General features: G+C 41.4%; 2 protein-coding genes across 4 annotated transcripts in view; one reads left to right on the top strand and one right to left on the bottom strand.

Annotated features, from left to right (window-relative positions):
- The window catches only part of nsmaf (neutral sphingomyelinase (N-SMase) activation associated factor), a 16,566-nt gene extending 5,013 nt beyond the window's left edge, over positions 1–11,553 (top strand). The window contains exons 3-31 of one of the 2 annotated variants that reach the window (XM_080305937.1): positions 177–270; positions 571–632; positions 944–980; positions 1,854–1,904; positions 2,264–2,335; positions 2,438–2,485; positions 2,823–2,875; positions 3,049–3,178; positions 3,300–3,371; positions 3,471–3,579; positions 4,214–4,390; positions 4,512–4,591; positions 4,672–4,762; positions 5,156–5,219; positions 6,473–6,524; positions 6,615–6,735; positions 6,823–6,954; positions 7,041–7,083; positions 7,171–7,337; positions 7,741–7,852; positions 8,145–8,203; positions 8,389–8,456; positions 8,551–8,618; positions 8,705–8,828; positions 9,276–9,359; positions 9,570–9,720; positions 10,024–10,126; positions 10,212–10,321; positions 10,875–11,553. In XM_080305937.1, the coding sequence (XP_080162063.1) occupies positions 177–270; positions 571–632; positions 944–980; positions 1,854–1,904; positions 2,264–2,335; positions 2,438–2,485; positions 2,823–2,875; positions 3,049–3,178; positions 3,300–3,371; positions 3,471–3,579; positions 4,214–4,390; positions 4,512–4,591; positions 4,672–4,762; positions 5,156–5,219; positions 6,473–6,524; positions 6,615–6,735; positions 6,823–6,954; positions 7,041–7,083; positions 7,171–7,337; positions 7,741–7,852; positions 8,145–8,203; positions 8,389–8,456; positions 8,551–8,618; positions 8,705–8,828; positions 9,276–9,359; positions 9,570–9,720; positions 10,024–10,126; positions 10,212–10,321; positions 10,875–10,969 (2,629 nt within the window). In that variant the 3' untranslated portion in view covers positions 10,970–11,553. The remainder of the gene's footprint in view (positions 1–176; positions 271–570; positions 633–943; positions 981–1,853; positions 1,905–2,263; positions 2,336–2,437; positions 2,486–2,822; positions 2,876–3,048; positions 3,179–3,299; positions 3,372–3,470; positions 3,580–4,213; positions 4,391–4,511; positions 4,592–4,671; positions 4,763–5,155; positions 5,220–6,472; positions 6,525–6,614; positions 6,736–6,822; positions 6,955–7,040; positions 7,084–7,170; positions 7,338–7,740; positions 7,853–8,144; positions 8,204–8,388; positions 8,457–8,550; positions 8,619–8,704; positions 8,829–9,275; positions 9,360–9,569; positions 9,721–10,023; positions 10,127–10,211; positions 10,322–10,874) is intronic. The other variant, XM_026179592.2, reaches the window with a different exon arrangement.
- Positions 11,166–21,293, bottom strand: cngb3.1 (cyclic nucleotide gated channel subunit beta 3, tandem duplicate 1). Of its 2 annotated transcripts, XM_080305939.1 has the most exons (19): positions 20,990–21,293; positions 20,604–20,693; positions 20,519–20,573; positions 19,845–19,911; positions 18,272–18,423; positions 17,872–18,171; positions 17,581–17,789; positions 17,449–17,499; positions 16,241–16,327; positions 16,084–16,148; positions 15,888–16,010; positions 14,445–14,586; positions 14,198–14,357; positions 13,623–13,720; positions 13,349–13,432; positions 13,084–13,202; positions 12,697–12,849; positions 12,407–12,539; positions 11,166–12,297 (listed from the first exon to the last, which is right to left on the bottom strand). In XM_080305939.1, exons 1-19 carry the CDS (start codon positions 21,083–21,085, stop codon positions 12,277–12,279), a joined length of 2,205 nt encoding a protein of 734 aa, XP_080162065.1. In that variant the 5' UTR covers positions 21,086–21,293; the 3' UTR covers positions 11,166–12,276. The 2 variants fall into 2 exon arrangements, with proteins under 2 accessions (XP_080162065.1, XP_080162064.1); XM_080305938.1 differs by having other exon boundaries at positions 20,519–20,693; positions 20,990–21,289.
- Positions 21,294–21,687: the final 394 nt, after the last annotated feature.

Genomic DNA, 21,687 nt, shown 5'->3' with positions numbered 1-21,687 from the left:
ATTTCTCCTAACATTTCAAGATTTTTTTTTTTTTTTTTTTTTAGTTTTATAAATGTCTATTGACTTTTTTGTGCAAAATATTTACTCTTGTTTGTTTTGCCAGGTTTTTGTGTGTTGTTTTGTTTGTTTGTTTTTTGGGGGGTGGGGCTAGCTATTACTTAACAAGCTAACATCAGCTTTTTTCTTTCCAGAAAAATCAGAGGTTCATTCAAGATTTGTTCCAAATCGATCATATTTGATCCAGAGGAGCTTGCAGAACCAATTATAAAGGTTTGTTTTTATAACATTCTTTAAAAAAAACAAAAATAAAACTACAACCAATAAACATTGTGGTAATGCTGCTAGCTAAATTTAAAATTGTGAATTTTAACATTAAAAAATATACATTGGTGTCACAGGCCTGTCTTATCTTTGCTGGGAGATACAGTTACCATTATGTAGGCAGGCTGGATATAATGGAGACAGCCTTGTATTGTACATTGTTTGTTTTTTGTGTACAAAATCTATGAATCATGGATTTTGTAGTTGCGCCACCACGTCTTTAATCATAACTGCTCACTCTGCTTTCAGATTCCTCTGCGAGATTGCAAGAAGATTGAGTTTGTGGAGGAAGAGAAGAACTCTTTTAACAAGTGAGCACAGTAATATCTTTGGCGTTGCATGTGCAAGTCACATGCTCATCTTTACTCAGTTTGACAAACCGGTTTGTTTACTTGGAGTGCAAATGTAGCCCAGCTGTACTTGAAAAGCAGTTTTGTAAGTAGCATCTGCAAATGATTGGGCTTCATGTGATTTTTTTTGAAAAATAAAAACGTGTGCACTACTACTTTGGATGCGGCACATGCTAATGGTGATTATTCTGTTTTATTAATCTTAAAAGTAATTATAGTTTTGATGTCATAATTCTTATTATTTACTATCTGATTTGTGCATGTGCTCACAGACCCGGACCATCAGCCATATCTATTCTCTCCAAGCAGGTGAGTTATGGAGTTATTACTTTTGTAAACATATTGTTCTTCAGAGAGGCACCAGCCCTCGCAGCTTTTTCTCTGTAATATATGGTATTTGATTGTTCAGGTTGATCCTCTTTACTTTCATCCTGTCTTTTTTGTCTAAGGCTACGTTCACACTGCAGGCGAAAGCGCATCAAATCCGTTTTTGTTTGACCCTATGCGACCCATATCCGAACATGGTATGCCAGTGTGAACGGCACAAATCCGATCTGGGTCACTTTCCTATGTGGTTCTGAATCCGATATATATCCGATGTTTTAGAAGCGACTGCTGTTTGAATGGTCATGTCGCGTTAAATCCGTCTTTTATGTCACTGACACAAGACAGACGCCAATTATCAGTGCCGGCGAAGACATCGCGAACGCTTCCTGGCCATCCAGTGTAGATGTTAGTCAAACTGTTGGGAAGACAGCGTGAACATTTTATTTGTACTGTATAATCTGCAGATTCTGACAGAAATCTGCAACTATCCTTTGAAGCACCGCTCCTCTCTAAAACAGCAATAAGGATAATTATTAGGTTATCTACATTATTATGTAAATATAAAATAACTTCAAGCAAAAATTGGGAAACGTAAAGTCTGAAGTCTTTATATTAAGGGCCGTCATTCAAACAATACTGTTTGCTCTGGGTCTAAACAGAGCGCGTTGTGTGTGACGTCTTCTTTTGCGCATGCGGGCCGCTTTGAGCGTTCACACTAGAGCACGTTTGCTGTCATATTTTATTTGTAGTGTGAACAAGCAGACGACAAAAACGGATTTGATCAAAAAATCGGAATTGCGCTTCAAGACCTGCAGTGTGAACGAAGCCTAAGTAAATCCACTCTTTCGTTTTCAGGTGATATACATCAAAGAAAGCAACGTTATTGCGCCTTACAGAAATGAAAGGGTGGGTGAGTCAGCTCAGCATGAGTGTCTTCTGTTGTGTATTCAGAGACTTGTGCTTAAAATCTGGAATGTCACTGTCTCACAATAACTGCTGCTGGCTTTTTCTTTTATTATGAAAGGGTGAAAACGGAAGGTAAAACTTTCTTACGATGAGTCAGAGCCCAAAGATCACAGCCTCTGGACTCATGTGCATTTGTTGGATCCATTTGAACACTATGCTATATAATGACCAGTGTAAAATTCTGGAATGATTGTCTAAAAACACTGAAGTACATTTTTAGGACAAGATCATAAAACCAGTGTGTCATTTTATTCACAAGAAACTTTCTTTTGTTTTTGAATAAACTTGTCTGATCACAGGAAGAAAAGACGCTGACCTTTCAGTTAGAATTCTGCAGTAAAACAGAGGATGTTGTCCAGACGTTACTTCAGGTATGTCGCTGGTACAAAACAAAATACTGTGGGGGGGAGTTTTGTGTCACGTGCGCGGTGTGAGCTGCTTTCATTCCCTTTAAAATCTGTTAAATTTTGCAGCTCCACAGGGCCTCCTGTCTGGAAAAACTTGGAGACCAGACTGCAATGGTAAGTCGATCATTACTCTCAGTCCACAGTAAGCCTCGAAAGCAATGCCCCACTTCACACACTGACAAAAATCCACATCATAAAATCTAAATAAAGGTCCAATTTGTAGTGGCTTCATGCCACAACAGTGTGGTCCATCTCCCATTTGTAGACCATTCCTCAAAACCCTGAAGATGAGGAAACGATGAAAAACAAATGCAATGAAACGGTGAAAGTCTGTTGCACTTCCTGTATTTGTCCCCTCTTACTCCTTCCTCTTTATGACCTTTAATTAGTTTAAAATTGTAAGTAACCATTGCGTAACCAAAGACCAAACCCACATTTCCTTTATTTCTAGATTGCTGCCAATCTACAATCCCGAATGGCGAGGTCATCGTTTGACAAAAACTGGTATGTAGATGTCAATCAGATGAGTCTTTATATGCTTTTTCCTAACTTTATTTTTAAGCCTCATTGGGTTTGTGTTATGCGTGACTTAAACTTAATATAGTGATTATTAAATAAGGTTTAGATGTACTAGAGCGTGCAGCCAGACAGGACTGTGGTTTTAATGTGCTGTGAAGCTTTCAGAGTGTTGCTGAAAACCCTCACATGGAGTGTGCAGTGGAGATGGTCATGCCTCTGGTGTGCAATCCAGGCCATGTCTGCGTAACAGATAAAAACCTCTACTTCCAGCCTCTCAATGGCTATCCGGTGAGATGACAAAGCAGGCAGTGGGAATGGTGTTGGTGTGGCTGTTTGTTCAGATGCTGAACACCAGTAATGTTTCCCAAACAAATGAATTGTAATTGGTGTGCACGTCCTCTCCCTTCAGGAAAATGTGATTCAGATAAAGCTGCACAACGTCAGGAGAATCTACAAAAGACGGCTTGGTCTTAGACCCCTGGTGAGTCGCAAGTGCTACTAAAGGTAGCTTTAGTATCTTTCTTTACTGCAGTTTATTTGGATGATCTCATGGGTTCATGTGTTCGGTCTCCCTGCTCAGGGTCTGGAGGTATTCTGTTCTGAGAATGACTTCTGTTCAGACATATACCTGAAGTTTTACAGCACGACCGACAGAGATGAAGTCTACTACTACATCGCAACTTTCCTGGGTGAGACGATACAAGCCTATTAATAAATGTCTGATTTATTTTATCACTTCTTTAAAATATATTTTGCTCTAAAAGCCTGAATTTGTGGCCTCTTGCTGCTGTTTTCACACATGTGAGCTGTTTCTGTCAAGAATACACAACAAATTGCTTTAAAATCTCTTTAGGATCTTTTTCTTCTTTTGTTTTGTGTTCATACCTAAATCCTAAGAAAGATCGAATGTGTACCCATTAGGATACGGATTTGTTGGTGTGCGGGACTCATACATGCACAAAAATGTGACCACACAACATGCAATTAATTTGCACAAATGTCTTTGATACGCTGCACTGAGATGGGGGTGACTCTCAAAGCAGAGCCAATGAGAATGGATAAGGATTTAGAATTGTTAAACTCGTATTAATTCTCGTCCGTATTGTGAACCCAATAAATCTAAACCAAGTGGAGTTTTTCAGAAGTAACGTGTCTGTCTTGGACAATCTTCAATACAGAGCTGCAAGTAAACCTGGTTTCTGTGTGACGCAGAAGCAACATATGTAAAACTGCTGTTGTCTTTATAAAGCAGTGCCGCTGATGCTTCATTCTCGGTGATTAACGGAACCACGTACCTGTGCTGTTTTCGCCTTTCTCGCTTAGAAAACCACGCGATAGAGCACACAGCAGAGAGCTACATGTTGCAGTGGCAGCGTGGTCATCTCAGCAACTACCAGTATCTCCTCCACCTCAACAACCTGGCTGACCGCAGCTGCAACGACCTCTCGCAGTACCCCGTCTTCCCATGGGTCATCGCTGACTACACCAGCCCGCGGTTAGGTGGGTCCGCAGACCTTTGCCGCTTTCTCCTGTCAGAGTGATGGTGGCTGAGATTTTGGGTCTTGCATCTTTGTAAAGATGCTGTAGTTTCTCACTGTCGGTACTTCGCTTTGTTTCTCAGACATGACAAATGCTGCCACATTCAGAGACTTGAGCAAACCTGTGGGAGCCCTGAACAAAGAGCGACTGGACAGGCTCCTGGTGAGACGACTGCCTGATCGTACTGTTTGTTTTTGCTGACAAGTTCCTTATTAACCACAGAGCTCCCCTCTTCTCCACAGGCTCGATACAGAGGCATGCCCGAACCTAGCTTCATGTACGGCAGCCATTACTCATCTCCAGGCTACGTCCTTTTTTACCTGGTCAGAGTTGGTATGTCACACAGTTAACATTACTTATCATCTACAGGACGTGTGGAACCAACAGATGTTATTTTTGTATGTTTTATAACTCTGAGGTTTAGCCTGCTGGTCACCTAGGTGACACAACAGTCAAATATAACACTACAGTTAAAAGCACAGCACAACACTTTCAGTCTTCATCTTGATGATGCTTGTGCGAGTCAAGCAGAAGTTTAAAGATCAGTCAAATGCAAAATTGTCACAGTAACTGTGACTCACATTGTGACTCACGGCCTTCAGAAACTGCACACTGACATTTTGGCGACACATAATTCTGTTCTCCTGATTATATTTGCTAATGCTTTTTGAAGTAACAGTAATGATTTCTGATCTTTTAAATTAATTTGCTGTCCTCTAACTGCAGCTCCAGAGCACATGCTGTGTCTCCAGAATGGCCGCTATGACCACGCTGACCGAATGTTCAATAGGTAAATTATTTCCCCCGTTGTTTTAAACGTTATAATGGTAAAGTACAGAAATTTGCCCACTGGCTGATTTCTTTGTCATACTTGCATGTTTTAGATCAGGGTGTCAAACTCCAGGCCTCGAGGTTTTAGATCTCACCCTATGTCAACACACCTGAATCAAATGATTAGTTCATTACCAGGCCTTCTGGAGAACGTGTTGAGGAGGTCGTTTAGCCATTTAAATCAGCTGTGTTGGATCAAGGACACAGGTTTAGAGGGGTTTATTTTTGTTTCTTTGTTTGTTTTTTGAAAAATAACATTGTGATTATCTCCAAGACAAAAGCTTAACTCTTTTTGAAAGGTTTGAGTCTCATTACATCTGATCTAAAACTAACACAGCATTTCATAAAGACAACACCGTGGCAACAGTCAGACACGGTGGTGGTACAGTGATTTGCTGTAACCATGACTTCAGCTCTCTACCAGAAACTGAAGGAGAATGTCCAGTCATCAGTTTGTGCTCCGAAGCTCAAGAGCACTTGGGTTATGATCTGAAACACACCAACAAGTCCCCCTCTGAATGGCTCACATTGATCGAGATGCTCAGCGTGACCTTCATGCTCAAAAACCCTCAAATGTGGCTGAATTAAAACAATTCTGCAAAGAAGAGCAAACCGAAGTTCCTCCACAGTGAAAGACTCGTTGCCAGTTGTCACAAAAGCTTGATTGCTGTTCTTGTTGCCAAACGTGGTAACCAGTTATTAGATTTATGGGGCAATTACTTTTTCCTCATTAATAATTATTTATGCATTTCTAAGGGACGATGTACAAAACATTTATTTCATGTGAGAACAACACTGAGAATTACCAGCTGACATTGGTGCAGGTTTACCTACAAGCTACTTTATACTAGCAGGTAAATGTAAACAGAGCTGAGAAGTTAAGCTCATCCTAACTCTGACTAAAATAGTGCTAATCAAAGAAGTTTGACACATAGATGTACATTTATCTGTGCACACTGATCCAGTTTAATCATGTGGGAGGAATGGATCCTGGATAGGTGTCCAGCCTATCACAGGGCAAACAGAGAGAAACAGTCATTCATGCTCACATTTACATGCACTGTTGTACAGGAACAGCATGCAAGCAGAGTTTGCAGTTTGTGAATACTGTGGAAACAAGTTTGAACACGTACAGTGTTTTCTGGTGAAGATGTGAATGTTGTATTTCACACTTTGAAGACGTGTTTGGTGACGTGTTGTGGTTTCTTACAGCATAGGTGAGACGTGGAAAAACTGCTTGGAGGGAGCTACTGACTTCAAGGAGGTAAAGCTATTCGTCTATTATCTGGTGTTGATGCTGTTTCTGTCGAGGAATGTCTTTCTTGACATGTTGCTTTTCCTCGTATGTTTGCAGTTGATCCCAGAGTTTTATGGGACAGACCCCAGCTTCCTGGAAAACAGACTGAGTCTGGATTTGGGCAGACGGCAGAACGGAAGTTTAGTTGGTGATGTCGTTCTTCCGCCGTGGGCCACAGGTGAACTTCCTGTCGACCGGCTGTCTGTGTGTCTCTGTAATATTAGGAGTCACGTGAGGAAGTAAGGGTTGCTGTTTCTTCCTCCAGATTCCAGTGATTTTCTTCAAAAGCACAAAGCCGCCCTGGAGAGTCAGTATGTGTCCGAACACCTTCATGAGTGGATTGACTTGGTGTTTGGCTTCAAGCAGAGGGGCAGTGAAGCTGTGGCGGCTCACAACGGTAACATGACCAACAGCTACTCTCAGTACAAGAGGCACGAAAACATGCCAACGATTAATATTCATCTCATCGTTTTCCTTTCTAAGTGTTTCACCCACTGACCTATGAGGGCGGGATCGACTGTGACAGGTACAGAAAAGAAAATCCAACGAGAATATTTCCAAATGCTCATCCCGCCTCGTTGGCCTAACGTTTCCCCTCTGTCTGTTTGGCAAGCATTGAGGACACCGATCAGAGAATCGCCATGCTGACACAGATCCTGGAGTTTGGCCAGACGCCCAAACAGCTGTTCACCAGCCCTCACCCTCAGAGGATCACCCCGAGGTTTCAGAACATTACGCGAAGCTCGAGCATCAACTCAGCCGACGCTGAGCTATCTCCAGGTAACACCGCACAGCACGGGAAGTGTGTGAGAGCCCTGCAGCTGCAGAGCTTTCTCTTTCATTGTTCAGGCTTAAGTAGCTAATAACACGATGCAACGGCAGCTGTGAGAGCTGAGCAGTGTTTCTAAAGCCCACACAGTTATGTGCTTCACTACTCCTCTCTGGGAGGATGGTGCATGTCTCAGTGAGTGAAGCCAATCAACACAAACTCAAGATTAAAAAGAGTCACAAAACGATGAATTATTAATTTACTCCTGTTTTTTCTGGTTTTACTGAAGAAAAAAAGTTTCATTTATGCACTTTCAGCTATATTAACTGCATTTTAATGTGTTTTGATATATAAAATGTTTTTCATAACCATAATAAGTTAACATGTAGGCCGGATCCCTGTGTTGTTTTGCAGCCTCTCAGGGCGAGGACTCGTCTTTCGAAGATCTCACCGAGGAGAGCAGGAGGTTGGCCTGGGCAAACATGGAAAGTCTGAAGCCCGTTTCCAGCCACAAGATCCATAAAGAGTGAGTCAGGAGCTGCTCGGTGGGCTGCAGTTACAGCAGAGTACAAATGTAACCACATACAGCAAAAGTGAAAGCCCTGCCTCAAAAATGAGGAAGTGAATTCAAAGAAAGCAGGTAGCAGGCAGCTGCAGGAGCTCCACACCCCTTCAGAAACTTAATACTAGTTTCAGGACTACTTCCTTCAATAACAGACTGCTGTGTTATTCTAAACAAATTCTTCATTTCATGTGTTTTTTTAATATACGTGTATATTTATGTTTTTTAAGTAACTTTGTTTCTGCTGTATGTGCAGAGCTGTGACAGGCATTGCTGTGTCTCGAGGTGGATCGGCTGTTTTCTCCACATCTAAAGGTTTGGAAAATGTGTAGACTGAGAAGAAATGTAGACGACTCAGATCTACTTGGAAACTCATTTTGTTTTCTCTTTAATTAAAAAGCTGTTGAGCTAAAAGGATTAAGAGAAGGATGAATTACGGTTTGCTCAGTTCTGTCAGTGGAGACGTGTTTCACGCTGACGCCTCTCGCTCTTTATTACAGACTCGACACTTAAAATGTTTTCCAAAGAGCTGAAGGAGTTCCAGAGAAGCATGTCGTTCTCTAACATGGTACGCTCGCCCGTTCAGCATCTCCTTCCTCGGATCTCTTCTAGCAATCTGTTCCATTTCTCTGTAAACAGTAAACCGCTCGACTGTTTTTCAGGCCTTGTCATCGTGTTTGATACTGGCGGACAGTAAAACGGTGGTGTGCTCTTCGTGGGACAACAATGTGTACGGACTGTTTATTCATTATATTTAACGTGGTTTTCAGAGAGTTTTGACGGCTTCTCGCTGACCTGCACGCTCCTCTCTCTCAGGTATTTCTACTCCGTCCCGTATGGCAGGCGGCAGGATACGCTGATGGGTCACGATGACGCTGTCAGTAAAATGTGCTGGTTTGAGGACAAACTCTACACAGCATCCTGGGATTCCACTGTTAAGGTAAAGTATTGTCTCTATAACCCTTTTCAGACATGGGACATGTTACAGTGCTGGACTAATGAATTTACTGAAGGGAGAGAGCTATGCAGTATTTGTCATATGGACCAGATTGGACAGTACATCACATGATGAATAACACACGAGGTCCCTTTACTAATAAATAAGGAGGCAACATCGTAGACACATCAGACTCACACAAACGGTAAAATGATATCCTGAAAGCTTTCCCTGGACAGGAATGAGAATACTGTTATTGCATCGTAGCTCGCACTCGTGCTGTGATGACAGCTGAGAGTCCGGCCTGGTCAGGCTGCATGAAGCTAAACCTGGGTGCTCGTTCTGAAAAGAAGCCGGCTTGTTTCAGTGCCAGCAGACTGAGGAAGACTAAGGACTCCATGTCAGAGAGAGGATGAACCTTTAGCGTTGTTTTCTGTGTGACCTTCACAGGTGTGGGAATGCAACTCTGACAGCTTTTCCACTCACAAGAGATCCCAGTTTAATTTGCTGGGTGAGTTGGAACATGATGCTGGGGTGAGTGACAAAACCGCAGCCACAGGTTTCATCAAGATCTTACAAACTTCATGTGGATTTAAATGCATCATAGTAACGCTGTGTGCATGTGTTATTGTTGGAAAGACTCTGACAAATAAAATGTTCATATTTGTCAAACACTGAGACATTTTAGCAGCGTTAAAAACATACGTAATAAAAACATGTTTGCTCTCTAACATTCAAATTCAGGTGAACACAGTCAGTCTGAACCCAGCTGGGACTTTGCTGGTGTCTGGATGTAAAGATGGGGCCGTCACCATCTGGGACCACAGCAGCCAAAGGACTCTGCAGCAGATCCACTGCCACAGTGGGACCATCCACCAGACGGACTTCAGTCCTGGTTTGTGTGAACGTGGAACTTTGATCACCTAAAATGTTAAACATAAAATTCAGATCTGCTCGTGGAAGCGTTGAGTAAATAATTCCCTTAAGCTTAATGTTTGTCTCAGTACAGTTAAAGTGCATGTGGAGAGCACTTCTTCAGCTTTCTTTGAAGCGGCTGTTGGCTGCTTGATTCTTCTGTGTGAATCAAACAACCCTTTACTGCTGAGCAGGAAGAATTTCTGTTGAGAAATTACAACTCCCAGACTCATATGTATTATCCAAAGACATGTGTGTGATTATACCACTTTTGCATTCTCAGATAGCCGACACGTTCTCAGCGTTGGAGCCGACTCCTGCATGAAGGTTATCGACGTCCAGACGGGAATGGTGATCTCCTCTGTGAAAGCTGAAGAGGAGCAGAGGTTTTCCTAGCAATCCAGAACTTTGTATTTCACTTGTTTCTTTGTGCTATGTTCAAAGCATTTAGCAGCATGTTTGTGTGTGCAGGTGTTTCTGCTGGGATGGAAACTGGGTGCTGTGTGGTGGCCAGTCTGGTGACCTCCTCCTGTGGGACCTTCTTACCAACACAGTTACCAAGAGGATCCCTGCACACTCAGGTAGAGCTCATCTTCAGTAATCATTGGGTGGAGTTTTTACCCCCGTTTTCAAACTTCTGCTGCTGCTTTGTTTATTGGCTGTAAAACCAGCAACAAGAAGGAAAGACAATCTGCTACATTTGTGATTTTATTTACTGCCAGTTGAACGAATTGGCAGGAATGAATAGACAAATTTACCAGGAACTTCTGCTAATTCATTGTCCTGAATGACCCTGAATCATAACATAAAGTTGTTAGTAAATAACAGAAAATGGTGGGCCGGATTGGAGCCTTTGCTGGTCGATTCTGGTCCCCGGGCCTTATGTTTGACACCCCTGTCTCTAAAGTATTGGTCAGATTTCTGTGAAACTTGCACAGAATAAAAAACACACAGTTCACTAATTTCCACTAAATGTGTAATATTTGATTCAGAAGATGTCACTGGATGCTAATTTGGCTAATGTTTGTGCCACTAATGTAGTAAAACCTTAAAATGTACATGCGTTATAGTAAATGTATCAATTAATAACAATATAGGCTAAGGAATATTATACATAAATCCATGTACACACAGGTGCTGTCACAGCCATGTGGATGAGTGAGCTGTGCACCACAGTGATCACAGGTGGAGAGGACCGACAGATGATCTTCTGGAAGCTCCAGAGTTAAAGTTCCGTCTCTGTTGGGGAGATAAAGACTCCCAGTGCAATATCCTGGACAACACAGGCCAAGTATCCTGCTGACTGCCTTTGAAAGAGACTCACAAAGGACTTGAGACATGCTGAAAACATACTCTAAATGTGCAGCATCTCAGAGGAGTTGGCTCTGAACTGTTTTTAATCCAAAACCAAGCAACAGGCCACACGCGGTCGTCTTAGTTTTCATTGATGTCTGCATCTTGGGAGAAAATGTCTACTTACAGTTTCGTGCATGAGAGACGGAAGCAGAAGTGTACGTGCCTGATTTTTCACTTCAGTTTTTAGCCTGTTATACATGCATACATACATACATGTGGACTTTGCCTAAATTTATTAACTGTTAAACATCACGTAGCTAATCTCTTCCTAACCTCCCTCCACAGCTCCCTAAAGGATAAAGCAGGTGTAGTTGGTGGATGGATTGTACCTTGTTTTTAAATAAGCAATCATGTTTCAGTAGCTTTATGTGAATTTTAATTTTGCAGTGGATTTACAGTGTCTGTCAGAGCTTTATGGTGCTCAGGTTTTATTAATAAATCATGGTTGCCTCTAAAACGTCTCCTACGGATCATCCTGTATTTTGCAATATTTCCACAACAAAAAAAAGTAAAAGTTTAGTAAATGCTCATGCTTTTGGATTTCATGTCAAGAGGAAAGACAACTTTAATCAATATATCAGAGGTATTTTGGTTATTTACAGTGTCAGTGATGTTTGGACATCCAACAAACACTGGGGCTAAGCCCAGACTACCCAGTAACAAACAGAACCATTTCTATATTGATATTTGATACTCTTGGTTACACCTCTTGGTCAAAATTCAAATAGACTACAAGTCCAGCAGCTCAGTTAACAGTTTAAAGGTCACTCAGCCACTAGGTTGTGCTCTTTGCACAGAGAGAATTCCAGTCAGGGATGGAAGAGCTTCGCATCACCCTGAACACCTAATAATGAAACTGAGGATAATTTTTGCCTTTTTCTTTTTTTAATATATAAAGTCGATCATTTGCATGACACAAATTTCAAACAGTTGTCCTCTCCTGTTACAGACGGTTCTGTGTATACTGATGAATCTGCAAAGAGTGTGGGGGAGATTATTAGTGCTTTCCAATCATAGCACTTTGCTGCTTCCAGCAGACGTTTGAACTGAAGAGTATCAGGTCACATAAACCTCTGAATCACAACAGCTCTTCTGGTCGCTGTAGACCGGTTCCATTATGGGTCTTTTGGTAGCAATGGAAAAGTAGAAGACACTCTCAATAACACTCCACATCCACTTCCTATTTCGTCTCTTCCATTTTCTGTGGACAAGAAGACAAAGTGATGACAGGACCCAACATCACAAATACTTTAGCCATCAGTGCTTTTAAACGGCCTACAGCAGAACACGCTTCCCCACATCACGTTTACCTTGAGTTTTTTCATATTTGCAAAAGCTCTGAGTAGCTTGGGCGTTGGTGGCTTTGGTGGAAACAGAGCCAGTCCTTTCTGCTTCTCCTCATTACCTTTAGCAGGTACAGCTCCTTTGGCTTTGACTAGTTTCCTTCACAGTGACAAAAAAAAAAACACCACATATTTCTTAAAAGGATGCATATTTAAATTTCATTTAACGTAATGATTTGGATGGAGGTTTGGAGGGTATATGATACTTTTAAATTTGAATGAAAATACGGTTCCTGAAGCACTAATAAGCGGCTCACCTGCCCTTCCTGGCCAGCACCTTCTCAGACTCCGGGTAGTGGACGAGGATATCAAACAGGTCTTTCTTCTCCAGCACAAAAAGGTTAGCGAAGCCGTGAGCTTTTACATTGGCTGTGCGCCTGTTTCCTCCATCTTTAGCAGACTGCAGTAAACTGTGGTTGGATAAGCAGACAAAAAACAATATGGCCTACTACTATGGCCAAAATAAAGCAACACAACCACTGCGCAATGTACACAACTTCACAAAAGCAGCATTAAAGACGTGATAAAAACTGCTAGGATTTTTTTTTTTTTCTTCTTAGATTATCTCCACCCAAAGTTAACGTGACACCATCATAACAAAGGTTTCACAGCATCAGCTGTCCTTCCTGATGCTGCAGACTTGCCTGATTTCCCCAAACACTGAGCCGGCCTTCAGCGTCACAAACACAATGCTGTTGTCGGGTCCTCCCACCACCTGCACCGCTCCACTTTTGATGATGTACATCTCTTTACCGATGTCACCCTGCAGAGGACAGATCAGCGCAGTGACACTCAGCTCAGGTCACCTTGTTGCTTCATGATGATCAGCACAGTTCAGAAATATGTTGCTTGCTACTTTGTAGCCGTGTCGTTACCTACAGACATGTATACACATATGTATGCACCAACCTTCTTCACAACAAAGTCTCCGGGTAGATAAATGATTGACTTGAGCCTCAGTAACATGTCCACTAACATCTGCTGGTCACAGCCCTGAAGGACAGAGTGTAGTGAGTACTGACTTTCACTGAATCACAGAAGCTCTGCTTTGCTTTACTCATCTCTGAAAGCAGCCAGCATAACTTCATTACACTTCACTACAGTTCATTATCCGTCCACTCACACGCCCTTTCTCTAATACACTTTCTATGGTACTAGAGCGCTGAAGCTTAAGCAGCCTCACCTGGAACAATGCAATCTTCTGGAATGTGGCAAGGTTGATGTCCACAGCAATGGCAATTCTCATCACCAGAGGCATCTTGTCCAGGAGCTCGGACTCATCTGAGAAGGACAGACAGTGTGATTCCATGTGAGCACATTCCAGATTTTTAGTCTGTGCATTTTTGCGGCTCATTATTAGTCATGCTTGAATCCTTAAGGAATGGCTGAGTCTTTTTCATTACCTCAGCTGTAACGTCAATTCATTTCAGCTGCATTTTGTTATATAGCACCAAATCATAACAGCTGCTGTCTCAAGATGCTTTATATTGTAAGGTAAAAACCTCACAATAATACAGAGAAAATTCTTAACAATCAAACACCCTATGAGCAAGCCCTTGGTGACAGTGGGAAGTAAAAGCTTCCTTTTAACAGGAAGAAATCTCCAGCAGAACCAGGATCAGTGGCCACGACTCGTTTTCTTTTGTTTGTTTGTTTTTATATAGAAATGTATTTGTGTGGATGAATATTCCCTGTTCCCCATTTAAACTCATCAGCTTCTTCCGGTGAGGACACAACTGAGAGGTATACATTTCTCACCCAGCATTCCCTGAGCTGCCCAGGTGTAGTTGTACCAGGTGCGGACTCTGTTCTGGACTAGCTTGGGGATCGTATAGGTGTTCATGTAGGAAACACATCCGTCCATTGACGCCCGGAAGTATGTCTGAGCTGCTGTAGCTGCTCCTATGACATCTCTCATCTGAAAGAAAGGCAGAAATGTAAAGTGTCACAGAGAAGTCATAGATATTAACAGGTGGAATATTAACATTGAAGAATATCCTCCTACCTGTCCGATCAAACTCGAGAACACAAAGACACCAATAAAGAAGTTAGCCATCTGAAAGGAAATCTCAAAGGTGGTTACAGGTTCCGGTAAACCCCCGATGTTGATCAGACTGCGAACTGCAAAGTAGTAGCAACGCAGGTACCTGCGCAGGGACAGGAGTGAGAAGACAGTTATCCACAGCTACAGACGGCATGTCGTAAATCTTTTAGTTTACTGGGATCAACAGGAGCATGGTACGCCTTTATGCTGTGTAAAGCTCTAACATGGTCCTAAGAGACAGGCCAAGAACTTTAACCCTTTCATGCATGAATTATAACAACTTCAATCAGGATTGTTTTCACAAGTATTTTTATTCATCTTTAGGTATGAAAAAAAGATTTTTGAACTTCATTTTTTTTAAACATGTAGTTTTTTACATGTCCACTAAGGTGGACAACTGGCTGACCAGTGGGTGGCAGAGTATGTAGTGACACATCAGTGTCCAATGTTTATGTGCAAGTATACCATCAACACTGACACCAATACAAGAAAACAGCCTTTGAATAGCTGTGTCCACTGTAGTGACCACTATGCATGAAAGGGTTAAAGAACGGCGTTACCACAGATGAACATAAAATATAAACATTTTTAAATACAGGAGTATTAAAACAGAACAATACGAGTTCTTTAAACTGAATTCAAAAGTGAGCGATGTCAGTCAGGACTCTGTGTAAGTCAGCCGACGTCACTCAGTGAACAAAAAGTCAAGAGCAAGTCACTCTGTCAGCATCAGTATGGTTAAACGTCCTCAGGAGCGCCGCATTTGATTTGCATAACGCTGAAAATAATTATTAATATCAGAGAGTTTAATCAATCTGCAGTTAATTAATGGACATTATTTAGATTTGTAGCTCCCAGCTAAGATGAATGCCAAAACACAATTCTTAATTAATATTTAAAAAAAGGATAAAGCAGAGCTGGTCTTTGTTCAGGAGGTACTCTTACAAAAATCACGGAGCATGCTGTGCACGTTAGGATACAACAGAGGGCGCTGCTGATCTCCCCAAGCACACGCAGCACGGTAAATAATCATCTTCATCTGCATACTGCATACCAGCAAGCAAAAAACATGTGCATATGTGTCATTAAATAATGAAATAGATTTGGTTTTGGAAACACCAAGTTATAATATTCTTGGTAATGATGAAACTTTTGTTTCACCGTGTCACAACATCGCTACATAGACACAGCTTGACTTGGCCTTGTTAAGCTTTCCTTTAAATAGAGAACCCCTGCTTTCTGCTTTTTGTTGTTTGAGATTATTTATACACATCTCTCTCTGAGTTTTAAATTGTTTCATTAAAAGGAAAAATGAAATATTTTCTTTTGAAATGACATGTTTCAGTTCCACGGTGAACTCCAGAGTACAGTGTAGAACTTTAGGTCCCAAACTGGTGTACATACGCTGTGCCATTCCCGTCATACACCCATGTAGTTGTGGCAAGACCCTGGTGCACTGAGGCGACGTAGTAAGCACAGGCGTTGAGGTGAAGCATGAAGAGCAGGTAGCCTGTGGTGCGGGCAACTCTGTGTCAGAAAGACAGAAATGGTGACGCTAAAGCTACAAAACAGTGACACCATGCGATTCACGAGCAGTCACCTCCAGATGTAAGCTTTGGCCATGACACTCTCAAGTCGATCACTGAACTCAAAGAAGGAACCAATCTAAAACACACAGGGGGAAAAGTAAAGGAACTTATCAGAAAATGTAATGGAAAAAAAGTACAATAAAAAGAAGTTAGCATCCTCCTGCCTACCCTGATGAAGCGGTTCAGTCGGTAAAACGAGGAGAATTCAAAGTACAGGCAGAGCAGGTCGAAGGGGAGGATGCTGATTATATCAGTCTACACGGAACAGAATACAAACATTTGTTAAACTTTGGATTTTGCTGCAAAGCTCACAGATATGAAAGAAGAATAAAAACTGGTTCAGTAAAAATATAAATATAACAATGCAAACTTCTAACTGCAAAAATGTGGATAAAAAACAAATGCAGTGTCACCATCTATCCATCTATCCAAATCTATATATTTAATGTTGTACCACTTTATAATACAGTCTGCAAAAAAGAGAGAGTAGAGAAAACAATGAAATAACTAGATTGTAAGTAAGTGTAAGTACTGGTGAGTCATTTTAAGAAAGTTTTGCATGACTTCAGGTATTTTACTGGAAAGGAGACATAAAATATTCTGTAAGTTATTTTTATGTATTATGTAATTTCTTAGTAATATTGCAGAAAAACAAAGAACATTTCCCATTCTTACATTGCAAGAGCACTTTACAGTCTTTATCACACATATATTAGTAAGATAAAAGGACACGTGAAAAACAGAACATCGATCGTGCACAGCAACATAATGAAGATTGAATAAAGATGTAAAAAGGTAAGATTAATCCACTCTATAATACGACCCACGCCCCAAAAACTACAGTGTTTGTATGATGTAGAAAAAACGTTTTCTGAAAACTTACCATGAAATTGGACACAACTTAAAACTGCTTATGCAGTACTTATATTTACTTAAACTACAATCATTTCTTTATTTCCTGCAAACACTTTAGTTTTAACTTTCTTGTTCTAGTGTGCCTACCTGTCAATATTTGTAGGTACATTTAATTACAACGTAATACCAAATAATACATCTTTAGTCGCCTTTAGTGTTATAAAGTGTTTAATTTAATTCAAACCATTTAATAAATAGGATTTTATTTATTTATTTCTAATATATGCTCATTTCATGCCAGTGCCAGTGCTTGTTGTTTTGGACATTAAGGCACTCATTTATGGAGTCTTGGATTTGGAATATGTGTAGTTTGGCTTTATCTTGCTGAAATAAGCAAGTACCACAATTCCTGACATTATGTTAATTGTGTTATTTTTCAGTTGTTGAACAAAACTGTACTTAACTGGAGTACTTAAGTAAATGTATTTAGTTACTTTACACCACTGGACACATGTTCTCACCTTAAATTGATGTGATTTTCGATAATGTAGCTTAGTCAAAGCTCTGTCTTTCTGCAAGCAACAGAAGTGCGAAAGTCAATTAGACTATTAAAATGTTATCAGGTACATGTGACTGAGTGGTTTGTGACTTACAATGATGTCTCCAGCTTTGACAAACTGAAGGCGAGGCTGCCAAACAATGATGTCTATTATATTTACAATGTCGCTAAGAATGTCGAGGAATATCCAGTAGCGGTTGGCAGTTTCACTGTGGTAAGGGAAAGCCAGCCTAGCGGAGCAAAACCAGACGTTGTAATTGTACGCCAATGCCACGAAGCTCAACCAGGAAATGTACCGACGATCTGGAGAGAGAATGACAGAAATGTCTGTCAAGTATTTAAAGGCAAATACAAAAAATTCATTGAGCTTAGGTGTGATGCTTACCTGTGAAAGGATCAATGGTGGTCCCCAAGATGACATCCATTTTTTCCTCCACTGGATGGAAGAGGACGTCAAAGCAGGAGCAGCTGATTTGTGGGAGGATCCTTTCTTTCTTCTTGGCCTCCTCTGCCAGTCTCTCCTCCTCGGCTTTCTTCTCGGCCTCCAACCTTTTCTCCTCATCTTTTTTCTTCTTCTCTTCTGCCTTTTTGGCCGCTTCCTCCGCCTTCTTCTTTTCTGCTTCTTCCTTGGCTATGCGCTCCTCTTCCTTCAGTCGGATGTAGTCATCCTTTCTCAGAATAGGTGCTAAAAGGCAAAAAAAGAAGCATACGATGACTTAAGACATTAGTTTGCATGTTGTTGTTTTTCTCTCTAAGCATGCTGGCTTGTTTTTGACCACACTTACTGACAGGTGGTGTGACTTCTGGAGATGTGGCATAAGGGTCTATGGCCTTCTCTTTGAGTATCTCTGTGCGTTCTTTTAACTTCTTGGCTAAAAATCGGATGGTGTCGTCTGTGTAGCGGGAGTAGACAACAGGTGGAGGAGGCGCTTCTTCACTAAAAACAGATAAATTAGAATAAAACACGCAACTCATAGCTTTAGGTAGACACCGGGAGAGACGACAGCAGCGCTGCTTTTCCACTTGTTAAACAGGCATTTGTTACATTTCTATGACATTAATATATTTCCTCAACATTCCCTTAAAATTCTATTGAAGCAACTCCAGCTTGCATGAGAACACAGGCAGATCAATCTCAGTCACAAATACCACTATAAGCTCCTAATCTTCTTTCCTCCTTTATGTGTCACATGCTGCAAGTCACAGTGTTATCACATCTTGAAAAGTAAGTGTTGAAGGTCTCCAGAGACCTCTCTCATTGGGGAGGGGGTGGGGACTTTGTGGAGTCATCAGTCCTTACTGTTAGATACCTGTTAGATATACCTGTAACTATTCTTGTCCTCAAGCGGCTCAGAGTTCATGAAAACAGCAGAGCTAAAGGAGAGCCAAGTTATTCTTAGTACAGTTAACGTGTCCTGGTGCAGTGCCCGTACAGGGACAGCGTAAACTGGGTTGTTCTACAGATGCCCCTAAATGCCTCAAATGTAGGCAACTGGTTGCTGTGAATACTAACAGACACGCACATGATGTTAGAGGGTGTTTGGAGAATGAAACCAGCTTTAAAACACTCAGGATGTGTTTGATTTACTTTCATCTGTAATTCAGGGGGTTTAACAAAAGTATTACACTAACTGTTTAGGAGTTGCAGCAAATTTTTTCTATAGTCTCCCATTTTCAGATGCTTAGAAGTAATCAGTTAACCATAATTTTAAAATAGTTTTGTTTCTAAGACTGGTCTGGATGTCGTCAAATACCTTGTTTTTGCCCTTGAGTTGCTTTTACGGCAGCTGTTGCTTGTTTGTGTCTCTCTCTGTATTCAGGTTTGTATTTAAGAACTGAAAAGCATGCTTGGGTTGAGATCAGGGGACTCACTTGGGAGTTGAAGAATAGCTCATTTCTTTACCTTGAGAAGCTGTTGGGTGTCTTTTGCAGTGTGCTGTGGGTCATCATCCATTTGTGCAGAGAGTATAGCTCTGAACACTTCATCCTGCTACTTCTATCAGCAGCCTCATCGCAAATAAACACTAGCAGCCCAGTTCCACTGCTAGCCGTACATGAGTTGCTTCTTTCTTTCTCCATACTTTTCACTTCCTATCATTCTGGTTCAGCTACCAAATACAAGCTCAACACTTAATTAATTAACTCCAGATATTTGATCTGCTCAATTTGTCACGAAATAATGGAGCTGAGCTCATCTGGCCATGAAACTGCTTGCCAGTCAATTGTCCAATTACATTTGTGATTCTAATGATGGAGGGTTATGTATAAAAATGGCTGTAATTACAAAACTAATAACGTAATAATTGCTAATGCCCTTAAATAAGCCGAAAAAGGAGTACAAGCATGATGAATTCTTACCCTTCAATGTCCTCTGGATTGGCAGGAGCAGCAGTGGGAGCGGGAGCAGCAGGTGCCTGCGCAGGAGCTGGAAGAAAAATATAACATCATTCTTTAGCTTTTCATTTCTATGACTGTTACAGAACCCCCACTGAAAACCTTCAGATTCTATACTGTAGAAAGATATTTAAAAAACAATTCAAGTGCAAAGTTCAACAACCAGAGCAGCATCATGCACCGCATGCTTATTTGACATTCAGCCCTCTATTCTTACATATCCTGAGGGATGCTGTTCGTATTTTAAACCACTGGTACACGAGGAAAAGATCACCACAGCATGAAGGAAGGCTGTTTCTTATTGCTTACTTTAGTACAGCAGTGGGAACCTAAACTTTCCCAAGACAGTGCTCACTGTTTGTGATACAGGATCAGCCAGATGACACCAATCCCTTTGTCTGTGATTCACAGAGAAACAGGGAGCAGATGGACAGTCTAACAATCCACTAAAAGACACATTTAGTGAATCTACAGCAAGGCCAGAGAGTGTGACATATAACAGAGCGAACCAACACCTCTCACATCTGTGGACGATGGTACATACTGACCAAAAAACATTCCCTTCAAACCACTTGACCATCACCCTAATAACAATGTAACTGAATGTGGAACTCAGCTCAGATAAACACGCATCTCACCTGTTTTTGGCTCTTCTTCTTTCTTCTCCTCCTTTTTCTTTTCCTCCTCTTTCTTCTCCTCCTTTTTCTTTTCCTCCTCTTTCTTTTCCTCCTCTTTCTTTTCTTCTTCTTTCTTTTCCTCCTCTTTCGTGGGCTGATCTTCTTTTTCTTCTTTCTTTTCTGGCGGCGTTTCTTGCTGTAAATTTAAAACACAGGCAGAGGGAAGAGAACAAATAGCAGTGATTAGCCTGCCAGTGTAGTATCAACCTGTGCAGCACCAGCCTATGTTTTGAAGAACCAGTGACAGCTCCTGTCCATATTAGTGTCAAGCTGCCTCAGAGGCTTTCACCTCCTGTTGTGTATTTTAATACAACTCAGTCTGACAAGCTTGGAGAAGCCAATGAACCTGATTAATGTTTAATTTGAATGGTGTGTCCACTGGATGAACACAGTGTTTGTCAAATTAAAATAAAGGGAGATTTAAGCTCTTACCGTAGCCGGTGGAGCCGGGGCAGATGGCGGAGCGGCAGCAGCCTGGGCAGGACGAGGCTCAGGAGCCCCGATCAGCTTCTTTAACCTGCTGAACATGGCCAGACAGAAAAGAGTCTGACCTTTCCACTGCTTCTTCTGCAAACTTCTTTTTTTTAGATGTTAGGTCTTTGAAAGAGTACCTGAACTGCTTGTTGTGGAGTCTTTACCTCAAACCTGAACAGCAGACTGAAGCAAATAAAATTCTAGGAATCAGTAAGTCCCTCTAGGCACTCCCCTTTCTCCAGGAGCCAACAGCAGCTCAACGAGCTGAGCCGACAATCACTGCCAGCAGAAATAATGGGTCTCCTGGAGTTGTGAGCACAGCCCAGAAAGAAGACTTTTACCAAAAAGCACCAGTGCTATTTTTTTAATATGTTAGCGAATTTATATAAAAACCTATACCTGATCAACGTAAGCTGGAGGAGACGGCAGGTAAAAAGAGTATAATCAGTTTCTGAATATCCTGTATCATGGATAACATTAAATTCACTGCAGTAACCATCGGTGCTACGATGAAAGTAGCTGGTGTAATGCTTGGTTTATTTTAAGTCTGTGGGGCTCACAAAAACAGAGGCAGCTGAATTAATCGGCCCTCGTACTGTCACTGGCAGGTGAGGATTAGCCTGGATGTGACCTCCTGCTCTCACAAACACAAGGCT

Source organism: Astatotilapia calliptera, chromosome 9 (genome assembly GCF_964374335.1).
Source record: "Astatotilapia calliptera chromosome 9, fAstCal68.1, whole genome shotgun sequence".
In the NCBI taxonomy this organism is placed as follows: domain Eukaryota; kingdom Metazoa; phylum Chordata; class Actinopteri; order Cichliformes; family Cichlidae; genus Astatotilapia; species Astatotilapia calliptera.
This window is presented reverse-complemented; position numbering and strand designations above follow the sequence as displayed.

What these genes read in the sequence shown, in the direction of transcription:
- cngb3.1 (XM_080305938.1), bottom strand. Translation starts at nt 21,085, where the DNA reads ATGTTCAGCAGGTTAAAGAAGCTGATCGGGGCTCCTGAGCCTCGTCCT. An exon ending in TCTCGAGTTTGATCGGACAG is followed by an intron (nt 14,358 to 14,444) that starts GTAGGAGGATAT and finishes CCTTTCTTTCAG; the next exon opens with ATGAGAGATGTCATAGGAGC. An exon ending in TCAGTGTTTGGGGAAATCAG is followed by an intron (nt 12,850 to 13,083) that starts GCAAGTCTGCAG and finishes ATCCAACCACAG; the next exon opens with TTTACTGCAGTCTGCTAAAG.